Source organism: Orbicella faveolata, unplaced genomic scaffold, assembly GCF_042242905.1.
Source record: "Orbicella faveolata isolate gen_17 unplaced genomic scaffold, um_ofav_v1 contig_12, whole genome shotgun sequence".
NCBI lineage: Eukaryota > Metazoa > Cnidaria > Anthozoa > Scleractinia > Merulinidae > Orbicella > Orbicella faveolata.
In genome coordinates this window covers 33,971,834-33,983,894 of record NW_028301539.1, presented here as the reverse complement: position 1 = coordinate 33,983,894, position 12,061 = coordinate 33,971,834, and the positions used below count along the sequence as shown (strand labels likewise).

At 39.5% G+C, this 12,061-nt stretch overlaps 1 protein-coding gene across 1 annotated transcript; it reads left to right on the top strand.

Moving 5' to 3' along the window:
* Positions 1–71: 71 nt before the first annotated feature.
* LOC110057822 (protein kinase C and casein kinase substrate in neurons protein 1-like) lies at positions 72–7,485 on the top strand. Its single transcript, XM_020764422.2, has 5 exons — positions 72–509; positions 2,622–2,891; positions 3,661–3,997; positions 4,646–4,766; positions 5,569–7,485. The coding sequence occupies exons 1-5, from the start codon at positions 188–190 to the stop codon at positions 5,722–5,724; spliced, it is 1,206 nt and encodes a 401-aa protein (XP_020620081.2). The 5' UTR covers positions 72–187; the 3' UTR covers positions 5,725–7,485.
* The last annotated feature ends 4,576 nt before the right edge of the window (positions 7,486–12,061 follow it).

The following is a 12,061-nucleotide window of genomic DNA, read 5'->3' as shown; positions in this document are numbered from 1 at the left end:
AAACAGGCGAGGCTACCAAGTACTAATCGCATCCGCTGTGATAGACCGTGGGCTCAAGGTAGGGATAAACTTTATGGGAAATGGGAAATTTATGTTTATTAGAAACGCAAATGTTTTCGCATAATATGATGTTGACTACCAAGAGTAAACGTTCCCCAAAATGAAATTTTTATTATAATTTTCCAAAATGGAGGCAGAAGTTGAAGGAGGTACCTCAAGTGGGCCTGTAACTTCCGAGGAATCGCCAAACGATGCCGCACTATATCCGAGTGTGAAAGACATTGAAGATCGGAGGGGCGATAACAACCTCAAAGTTGACAACTCAGACGCAAACTCCGTCAGACCAAACTCTCCTGCTCCGCCACTTACTGGTTTTAATTTTTGGGATGTGAATAGTTACAAGAGAACGGTCAAGAGAATCGACGATGGCGCTAAACTATGTGATGACCTTTTAAAACTTTTGGCGGAACGTGCCGAAATCGAGGGATTGTATGCTGCTAAACTTCAAGGTAAGTACAGGGTAAATACTAAGGCGTGTTTTTACTAGCATCGATCCAAGGCGTGTTTTTATCGATCCAGCAAAACAATCTTTATTTAACTGATCAATAGACTTTATGATGGGCAGATTGTGTATTCATTCGTCCATACAATAATTTCGATGGAGTACTGTGCGTGGTTTACGTGGTTAAAGAGGTGTGAAACGAAATTCCACTTTCTCTCTCAAGTCAATTGGGTCTGTAGTTCTGCATGGGGATGCATGATCTTCTTAGCAACAATGAGGTATATTACTAAGCTTAACAGCACGATTGCGGATTCGTTGTTTAGAAGCGAATTAAAGGTGAAAGTTAAGGGAAGGACATTCAGACTTCCTCTCTATTTATAGCAGACGCTTTTAAAGTAGATGCCTTAAAAAAAGTCATTATTTTACCCAACCATTTTGCATATCGACAGTAATCTTATTAGCTCCTTTTTATTTCCTTGATTAGTTCTTAGTTTTTTCTCGTTTGTTTTGTTTTGTGTCTGTTTGTTTCTTTTTCTCATACATTAACATTGATGTGAAACCTTTGTGAGTTATTCTGTGTGACTAAATTTTCAAAAATGCAGGTCTGCATGTAGATTCGAATATAGCCGTGTTGGCAATATGTATACACTTTAAGTGCCCTCTTAATTAGCAGGATAAAATTGTTGCCCACGTTTCCCTAGCCTTAAAGCAGGTGCACTTAAACACTACATGTATCATTTGCACTGGAAAGCCTGCGGGCAGACCATCAGTCGACAGCATGTTGCTTTCATGATCATCAAGATTGTAAACATTTTTAATTTAGTGGATGTGCTGTTTAATTTTCCTTTTCCTGAATTAACCCAGTAGATCATTTATACATAGTGTACCATGAATATATGAGTGTGTTACTTTTACAGAACTTATTAAACTTACAAGTATTTGCTTGTAAAGTTTTCAATAGCTCAATAGCACCTGCTCACAACATCCAAGACAAGCAAAGTAGAGGAGTAAACAAAGATACCTGTTACCAAGTGACAATTAGGCCAAATTGATCTATCACTAGGGAGAAACAGAGCAGAAACTTGTTCCTTTTAGAAGTATGCATTCAAGAAGGTAACTGAGCACAAAACATGTGCTGAAACAAATATCAGATGACAAAACAAGACTCATAGTCAGTGTCTTTTATCAGCTTCTTGAATGTGTGTTTTTATCCCTTCAAACTCATTTTACCATATTGAAAAACCTGACAGGATCTTTGCCTCGTTGGCTATCTACCATCTTAAATCCATAACATGCACTTGTGGAATAATTTAAAAATTACAGAATTAAATATTTACTACTTTTGGGGGGTCACTACTTTCGGGGGATCGCTTCTTTTGGGCGGTCATTACTTTTGGGGAGCAAAAAACATCATACAAAGTTGGTGCAACTGAGCTTTTTTAATGAAATATAAGATGGCAATTCATAACAAAACATTTTTATGAAAACGAGGTAAAATTCATCATTGTTCCAGTTTCATGTTACTGACATCATCACAATGCACTTAGGGGTTGTCTCCATATGTCTACAACATGCATGTTGTCTGTTGTAGGCACAGGTTGTGCAAGTTTCTCCTAGAGTTCTTTTCTAAGCTCTTTAATCACCTTTTTTTCACAGTGACATCATAGAAACAAGGAATCTCTATTCCTCCTCCTTTAGCTCCCTGCATCCACACACAGGCGCACTCCTGCTTTGACCAGACTGCATGGGAGAATCAGCCAATTTTTCAACTTTTGTTGAAGCTGAAACATTTCTGTTATTACCTACACTGCACATTCTGGTTGAAAACAGCATGAAGGGTTTTAAATTTTAATGCGAAGAAAAGTTCATTTTCCTGTTCACTTGACTATTGATTGGAGAAATAACTGTACCGTTGTATTAGACCTTGGTCTCGTTATATTTGGCGGGTAGGTGGAGTTGGCGTGGGGCTGGGCTTGCTTCTTTCAGGGGTTGCTACTTTCGGGATTTACTAGAGGCGACAATTTTTTGACGTCACTTTGGAGGCGTCACTACTTTCGGGGGGTCGTTACTATTGCAAGTTTATGGTTAGCTTTTTCACAGATCTTTTACTCAAATGCAGGTTGGAGCAAAAAGTGGAATGACCTGATCAATAAAGGCACTGAGTATGGATCAGTGAAAAGTGCCTGGCTCAACATTACAACTGAAGCAGACCAGTTAGCAGAGATCCACAGTGAACTTCAAATCAGGCTGAGTAACCAAGTCCATGGAAATGTACAAAGGTGGAAGTCAGCGAATTATCACAAGGCGATGCTAAGCTGGAAAGAAACCAAAAATGCAGAGGAAGGATTCAGCAAGGCACAGAAACCCTGGGCCAAAAGGCAGGATGAAGGTATATTTTGTATTCATTTATTTCTTATTTATTTTTAATAATGTACATGTAGAGGCAGCATGCGTCACAGTCTCCTTGATTTCTTAAAAGAATGACTACTACAGTAACTCTGAAAGGGAATTGGATTCCTGGTACAGTGAAGCTTTGACATGTCTATTACTGTTTAGTTAATATTTATGTTTGCTACATGTATAATGCAATGGTAAGGTTAATGTTAATATTTATGACTTTGTTAATATTTCATGTTTAACCACATGTATGTTGAAATCTTCAGTATGGCATGCATGTTGCTAGATTGGCTGCCAAGTGCTCACAGAAATCAAAGAGGAAAATGATTCATAGTAATTTTTGTAAAACTAAAACTTAGGCAGATGTTTAAATTGACACAAGTTTGGTTTATTAAAAAAATGGTATTGAATGGAAAATGCATACATGTGGTATAACTGCTTTGAGTAAGTCAGCTACTGCACATGAGTGGTAATTAAAAGAGATGCATGTTATTAGTGAATCTGATCTGCAGATCTGTTGAATCTTGCAAGTGTGAAAACATGCCTGTTGATTGCATGAAATATACAGAGGAATGCCACCTCATAGCCACCCCTGTTAACATGACCATCTCATTATTATGGAACATATGAAGAAACCCCTTTCATATGGCCTTCCCATTAATATGGCCAGATTTTTGTCGCCCAACAGTGATTGTGGGGCTCCACAGTGACTGTACAAATGTAGTACTGTAACACTATATACATGCTGATTTCTTTTTTAGTGCTGAAATGTAAACGGGCATACTACCAAGCTTGCAAGGCTAGAGACCAGGCAGAGAAGCTTTACAAAGAAGCATGTGTTGAAGGAAGTACAGTTGGAGAGGAACAAGTCAAGAAACTCAAAGATAAATCAGAAAAAACTGCTAGTGACGCACAGACTACAAGAGGTAGATATGAAGAAAGCCTGAGAGATATCGGAAATTATAACCCCAAGTATATGGAGGACATGCGTTATGTGTTCAACAAGTGTCAGCAGTCGGAGGAGGAGCGGAAGAACTTCTTCAAGCAAACCTTCCTGAGCTTCTGCCAGCAGATGTCACTGGCACCACATTTTAACAGGTACATGTAGGTCGTTAAGCGATAAATTGTTTGCAAAAAAAGGATAGAATGTGTACAGATATACTTGGGGTAATGTGGTTTACACAGTGAGGAGCATGTGGTAGAATAATCATGCATGACATGTTTGAAGTGATTGGTTACCTGCAGGTTGTTTTCTGTTTTAGGTTTGAAGCAACTGTTATTTCTGAGCTACATGTATGCATACATGTATGTGCTTTTAATACTAGCAAAGTGTCTTACACATGTACTTAATTTAATGTAATCCTCTTCATTCCCTGTGGGACATAAGGCTACAACAGACTCCCTCCATTTATGCCTATTTTGTGCGACATGCAGTGCCTCACCTCAAGTGAGTTCTGCCACACTGAGATCAGCCATGACAGGTCTGCATCCGGTGGTTTTTGGCCAACCAGGTTTCCTTTTACCAGGTGGTGTCCATCGCGACGCAACCTTCGTAATACGAGCCTGTTTCATTCTAAGTATGTGGCCCAGTCATCGGATTCGTCTACGTTTAATTTCCATGACAATACTCTGGCAACTAGCAAAGTGAAGCTATTAATAAGTATGCAAATGTTGCACACGTATTCAATTGACATTGACATGTTACATGACGTATTCTTGAACAAAACCATGTTATTAACATTATAGGATATCCAGTATCTACAGTAGTCTTAACAAAGCATTTGAGGCAGCAGACATCGAGGCTGATATTTCGTGGTGGTCTGTTAACTTTGGCACAGAAATGCCGACAAGGTGGCCAGTATTTGAGGTAAGTAATGTATCAAACACGAGAGACAGTGTTTCATTGGGATATCCAAACACCGAGAGGATAGTTGAAAATAGGACGGGCAGCGGAGTATTTTTGACGAACTTGGAGGTGTTTGGATAGCCGATGAAACACTTTCTCGAGTGTTCAAGGTGCATGTATATCTTCTCAGTCGAAACAAAAACTAAGGAGTAAACGGAGAAGTGAAATCGTCAAAATCTATGCTAATTAAGACCGGGTATCCAAACCTCCTTCACGGTTGTGATTTTCTTTGTTTTAACTTGATGAATTGTTAATGAGTTTGGGAAGTATTGACCAAGAATTGTATGTTGCATATGTATTTACAATTGAACCTCCGGTTGCGACCACCTCTCCTCAGCGACCAGTTTTTCAAAATACCAAAAGTTTGCAAGTCAAATCACTATATTTTGAACCTCTTGTAAGCAACCACCACTCATAAGCGACCGCGACCATATTTGGAGCTAAAAGTTTGAAATTTTCTTTTGTTTTTAACCTTCCGTAAGCGAACACTTGACAGGTAATAGAGCGAAAATTGGATAATAAAGAGTTGTAACATTATCGTATTCCTGGGTAGTACAAAAGACGGAAATTTCTCAATGGGAAGTAGCAGATTTTTTCTCGAAACTGACTGGAAAATTTCCTCTGACAGACAAATTGGACTCAGCCTACGGCGTCATTCAATCCTGGCTGTCCTCATAATTTTTTTCATCGAAATATTTCCAAATTGAACAGCATGTAGACCTACTACATTATACTAATTGATTTGTTTCTGTCACATTTGTAGGAATACACTGGACAAGAGGTGCAAACGGTCACAATACAACAACAACAACAACAACAACAACAACAACAACAGACAGCTGTCACTCAATCAAATCCCTCTCAAGGGACCCAAGCCTCTCCTGGTGCTAAGAAAAGCTCTGTTTGTACCACCTTATAGATTTATCAATCAAGTCAATGAAACAAGCACCATTTGAAAGACAAAATCACATCTTAGAGAATTCACTGAACTGTCAGGGCTCACTTGTACAGCTGGGACGCTATTCACGCTACTAAGTCTATACCTACATGTACCTTGATTGCAACAAGCTGTAACAAAATGGCGAGCTTGCCAGAGCACTCTTTAACCTTCAAGTCGCCTGGTTCTTAGGCCCAATACGTCACCAGTCAATCCGCTTCAGGTCACGACTAATGAAATCCTAGCAGCGCAAGCAACCAGTGGCCCTGTTTCTAGGACCCAACTCAGCCACCTCACTACTAAGAGTAACTTCACTTGCCAAGGTCGGCCGGCAAAGCTTAGTGATCCATCTCTCTTGTTCATTCGGACCTACATGTATTTTATGTACTTTAATTTATTTTTATCACTTTGATATTTGTATTCCGCAGTTTGAGGCACTTGAGGTGTGATTATAGTGTTGTACATATTTTAGTATTTTTAAGTAGTTTACTCAGTCGTTGTTGTACAGTCAAATGCATGTGTTTGGTCCACTGTGTACGCGTAGTTGTAACATAACTGAGCATGCTTCATGCACTGCTTCAAGTCAAAAGTCGTTTGGCTATTCAATACCAAATCACATGATAATTGTGGTTGGCTCACAACCTCAGCAAACGCTTTTCTGTGGGGTTTATTTGTTTATTTTTTATTTTGGCTATAATCTGAACGAAACCCCTCTTCCTTTATCTTCGATCTTCTGCTGCTTAATCTGCAGGATCTGCCCTTTATAGAGGGCTGCATTACGATCGTGTACACTTCTTAATCGTTTCTGTAGGGGACGGTTTTCTATTATCGATATTTCGATGTTTTCTCAGACGAACTGTTGTAAACGCGGTTCCGTTTGGCACGAAATTTTGGCGGTTCTTTTCCATAATCCACAAAAATTAGAACCCGCAAGAATTTACTCAACTGGCGAAATTATACAACATTTAAACCTTACATGCGCAATCTTGTTAATGCCGTTTATTTCAAACGTTGCCCATGACACAGTATACTTGTGTAGCTGCTAAAAAGTTAACAGAAAGGATCGGGTGAAGGTACTATCAGCCACACTGGGGCAACACGTAATTGTAAAAGATTGATTGATGTCCGTGTAGTGTAATATTGAAAAACGTCGAAAATGGTGTTTTTCAAATAAACTGGACTTTCTGAAAATCGTAAAAATTGATACCCTGCTCGAAAAACCAAAAATATATTATATAGATATTGAACTGTGCTTTCATGTCAGTCGTGTTTTCCGATTTAACATAAGCCAGCATATCGCCTGGTTTACAATACCGTTAAACTCAAAAAAAGTTTTACTTCGTTCACAACATTAACTCACGGTTTGCCTAATATTCATTGGTTAATGATGGTTGGGCTGTTCAACGAAACTAAGTTTGAAGGAAGGACCTAACATTTTTCTAAATAGCTAGGATGGACATTTTATCGCCTAATTTTTTGGGATATTTTTTATGCTCAGCAATGCACTGATACAACAAGAGCTGTCCAATTCGTGTGTTTTCAATACTCTTACCTTTTGTAGTAAATGCTTTGTACATTTGGTGTGTAAAAGTTATGCTGGTCATAATTTTTGTTTTGGTGTAAATACTCCAGTAATATAAAGAAAGCAAAGTGATCACAAGTATGAAAGCTTTGCTTAATTAGACTTGAGTTATGGAATTTTAACTGCACGAATTACAAATTAAAATTTCACTGATAATTGCCTATATTTGTCATATTCACTGAACTTTTAGTGTGTGTGAATGAGTGAGCGAACGAATTGAAGACAATGTGCATGTATTGAGGAATAAAAAAACCCTTCAAGATAGCAAAACTCCCTGTTCTACAAAAAACAGCACAAGTAGTTCTGCAGTGGTAGAGATAGTAAGCCCGTAGCACTATCTTTTACCTTTTTTGGCGATCAAGTATTTTCTCTTGTGGAGCAGTTTGTAGAATAATTCTAAAACTAATACAATTTGTCTTTAAAGGTCTTACCAGTTGTATTCCTGATAACCAGTCCGCCATTTCTTTGCGTGAAATGTTCCTCGTTCAGTGCCAGCTGCAGAAAATACCAACGATCAAAAACGTTGCACATTTCTCAGATAACCTCGATTTCCATTCTTTGATCCTGACTTAACACTTAATAAACTTATCGGAGTAACCTGTAGGACAGGCGGATTACGGGGTAGAGCGCGAAGCGCAAGACATCTTGAGACCTAAACCATCCCAATGTGCACTATGCACTGGCTTGTGACTGTATCTTGGCCTGGGTTGAGCTGCTCAGCTTGTTCATCCGAGAATCCAGCCGAGTTATTGCGCCGAAACACCACGTTGTGTTACTGTAGTCTTCTTCGCATGCCCTAAGGCCCCGTTAGCCCACCAACTGACTTCCGGCGAGGACGAAAAAACAAACAAACAAACAAAAGAAAACAAACAAAAAACCAAAAAAAGCCAAAAAAAAAAAAAAAAAAAAAAGCGAAAATGAAGAATTCGGAACGCGAAGCGATTGGGAGCTGGGCTTCGTTCGCGCTCGCCGCGGGCGTAAGGCCGCGTCCAAACTGCGCCGGAGGAATTTGAAATCGGAACATCAAATGTTTTCCGTCCACACTACACCTAAAGAATTTAAAAACGTAACAATCACCGGTCGTTTTCGATTTGTGTTGAGGAAAACTCGTTCAGGGAAATCACATGATTAGCGTGCATACATGGTTTTAGAAAAGTTCCGTTTTTATAATGCTTTTGGTCCACACGAAAACGAAAAACCGGCGTTTTTAAATTCCTCCGGTTTAATGAGCGTTTTCGAAAAGCTTTGTTTTCGCCGCAATTCGTGACGGATTAGTGTGGACGGTGGGCCTAACCGTGGAAATAAAGCTGCGTTTTCAAATTTCTCCGGCGTAGTGCGGACGCTTCCTAAGTCGGCTTATCGCGCAAGGTGGCATGCCCTCGCACCCCCTCCCCCCTCCCCGCCCCAAAATAAATAACAACGGCTTACAATGACACAGCTGAATATTTCTATTTAACTAAGAAGAAAAAAATTGCACGCATTTACGTTCGTTGCAGTTGTAGAACTGTAATGAACAACAGTTGAACACTTTTTTGTTGTTTTTTTGAAGAACGCGCGTGATTTTGCAGTTCTTTTCAGCCTACTAACACACGTACATATTCTTCATTTGCTCGCTCGATTTGGTGACGGTAAAATTTCATGACCTCATCGAATACAACAGTCCGACAGACTGTTTCCAGTCTCTTCAAGTGTACTTCGCGCTAGCCCATGAGAGGAAGTGAACTCCTAGGAACTAGGCTGGTCTGTGAAGGGTTGTGCACGTGAAGACTGAACCCGTAAAGGCGGCATCACGTGAGCATCAGGTGATACACCAAAATAGAACTGAACTGAACTGAACTGAACTGAACTGAACTGATCGATGGCATGATGGTGGGCTGTGCTTAGCACGTACCAACCGTTAGTCAATAATTAGAAATTAAAACCAAACATAACGGCAAACTCCAAAAGAAAATTTGCTCGTTTTAGACAGATAGCTTCTGCTGGGATCAAACGGGTGTAAATTGGTGGTTTTCAAGGTCTGCTGGGAATCACTCGGTTTTAGGCTTTAACAATCAAAAACAGTTTTAAAAACCAGTTGTCAATCTTTGCATCAGGCATTAAACAGCCAGAAATTTAGTCTAATGAGGCAATCCGAACAAATTTGAATTAAACTCTAGCTTTGAAATTAGTATGCATAGAACAGTGGGAATAGAAGCGAGAGGTAGCGATTTTAAATTAAACGAGCGTTAAGAATAAACTAAGATTGCTGAAAAAGTCTGCACTAGTTTCAGAGACAGTGTTGGGGATATCTTCCTGCTTTAGTGCTAAAGCAATCTTCGATCGTGTTCGAGAGTGTTTTCAAGGAGTCCTTTCTTTCAAAATTGCTTATGTATGAGTGATCTTGAAGTGAAACGTTTTCTCTGCGCCAAACACCTGAACTTCTAACAGCGCTCAATTTATTACACAGATGAAATGGCTGTGTCCTCCGCCAGTGATTTTCTCATGAGAATTCTAGCAATTCTTTTGTCTTCATTCTCGCCGATTACTTCTCCACGCAACACCAGACGGTGTCAAGCTGTGTCCTGTATTAATGGAAGCTCCAACGTACGATTGCCTATTTATAACCACCGCGACCAGCTTAGAAACAATAGGACGGGTTGAGTTGATATGCTTCAATGGCGTCTATGGGCTAGGAACACATGTAGTGAGAGATAAAACAACATTAAAAAGCTGAATATAGGAGCGCTTTTAAGAATAGCAATGGTTTTAATAGTTCGTTTTGTTTTTATTGCATGATCCGTGAGCTAGCCTGCAGCTGTAAGGGCGTCTTTGTGGTGCCAGAAACCACTTTTGCACTTCAGTTTCTTCCGTACTCTAAAGGCTACGGTTAATGTCTCAAGTAGCTTTTTTTATCTTTCTTTTGTTTTTCTTTTGTTGTTTTCTTTTCCTTCTTTTTAATTATTAGATTAGGCCAGCTAAAATATAAACGAGGAACGGAATATTTTGCAAGCAATTCGAGGACTCTGCAAACTACTTAGCCATTAGAATTAGATAGAGCCACGCTTGATTTCTTTGAATTCGGATAAAACCCGCTCAAGGTGTTCGATCAGTGTTTTTTTAATCTCTCAAGCTTCACTTTGGAACCTTTTCAGCATGTAGTTTGCCGTTGCGAGATTGACTGGCGAGGTCGGTTATTGAAATAGTTATATATGGTTCACGACCAGCTTACAATGACCTACACTGCTGACTAGCAATCGCGGATTATATGACACGATGAGTTTTCTGTACGTGATCCAAGCGGCTCGGAAAAAGAACTAATACCGACTTCTCCAGCTATACGAGTCGATTACTTTATACACAGAAAAACAATAAAAAAGTATTGTTTCAACGCTAATCTGCACAAATGCAAAAACAAATTGCTCTTTATTGAGAGACATGAAGGAGAATATTCGAATCTACCTAGTACTGCACGGTTGCTTCAGCTACAAAACTCGGTATTGCGTGCTAAACATATGCAGTATCCAAGGAGAAGTTGGTGAGTGTCAATCGTTTTCGTTCCTGGATCGCAATTAAATCAAAAGATACTATTGCACAGGTCATAGTTGTAGTTAGTGTTCAGACAGTATTGACTTAACTGGCCAAATAATGCTAAAATACGCTCAAGTGGCTGACTGTTTTACAAGTCCGATCTGTTATGAGGTGACTGATATTTCTCAGTCTACTGCTGCCATTTATTTGACTCAATGAGCTCCTCAGCAAAAAGGTCTTTCTTCAAACACTCATCTCTGTTAACCCCTTTGATGATATCTGATGGTCAGGAAATGAGTGTAAGAGGAATTATAAATGCAGAAAAGGTTTTGAAACAATCAGCATTGAATGTTGAAATAACCCAAGGGTTTTTGCAACGCCCAGAAGTTGCTCAGTTACGAACTTCTCTAATCAGATGTTGCGCAATTCCCAGTTTCTGTGTACATGTAGCCACCCGTTCGTTACAAGGCACCTGTTCATTATTCCACACAAGAAACCCTGGGACAGATGAGAGTTTTTCTGACAAATAAAGGCATAACGATTCTACAGATCTAATGTGTAGGCCGCCTGGATTGAAAAGCAAACACAGGACCTATACTCGCGCAGGCCTACGCTATACACAAATGTGCGGTACAATAAGAGATATATATCGGGCTCTTTGTAATTAAACTTGGATTATAAAAACGCATTATCTGCTAAAACACTGTTAGAATCAAAATTCTAGCTGGCATAAATTATTTACTATCTGATAAGTGATGGTGTTACCGTGCGTGTTTGGAAAAATTTCAGGAAATTAAATGCTATTTCCATATTCAACCGAGTTTGTCCCGCGTAAGATAGACACGAAACTAAAAGACTATGAGTCCTCAGACAACGAACACATTTTGTGAAAACAAATAGTTGCCAGTAAAGGGATTGCCTGAAATTTTTTAGGTATGTCACGAACTCCGTGGCAGAAATAATGGTTCAGAATTTTGGCACGGACTGATTGAGCTCATGTTATAGCAGGTGTGCACTGCCTCGATCAATTTTTAGAGGGCGTCCTAACTGCTTCGTTCAGGACTATCCGTCCGTCAGCATGACAGCAGAACAGCTCAGCCACTCAGTCACGATCTGCAGATCACGTTTCACGAGCACAGCTCTCATAAAACACATGAAAAGTGCAGCCAATGTAAAAAATTAAAATACCAATTTTCAAAAAGATGGTTTTAGGAAACGTCTGTTTTAACG

Excerpts from the sequence above, each read along its gene's own strand:
- LOC110057822 (XM_020764422.2), top strand. The coding sequence starts at position 188 with ATGGAGGCAGAAGTTGAAGGAGGTACCTCAAGTGGGCCTGTAACTTCC. Across the intron at positions 510-2,621 it reads GTATGCTGCTAAACTTCAAG|GTTGGAGCAAAAAGTGGAAT; the intron begins GTAAGTACAGGG and ends ACTCAAATGCAG. Across the intron at positions 4,767-5,568 it reads CAAGGTGGCCAGTATTTGAG|GAATACACTGGACAAGAGGT; the intron begins GTAAGTAATGTA and ends TCACATTTGTAG.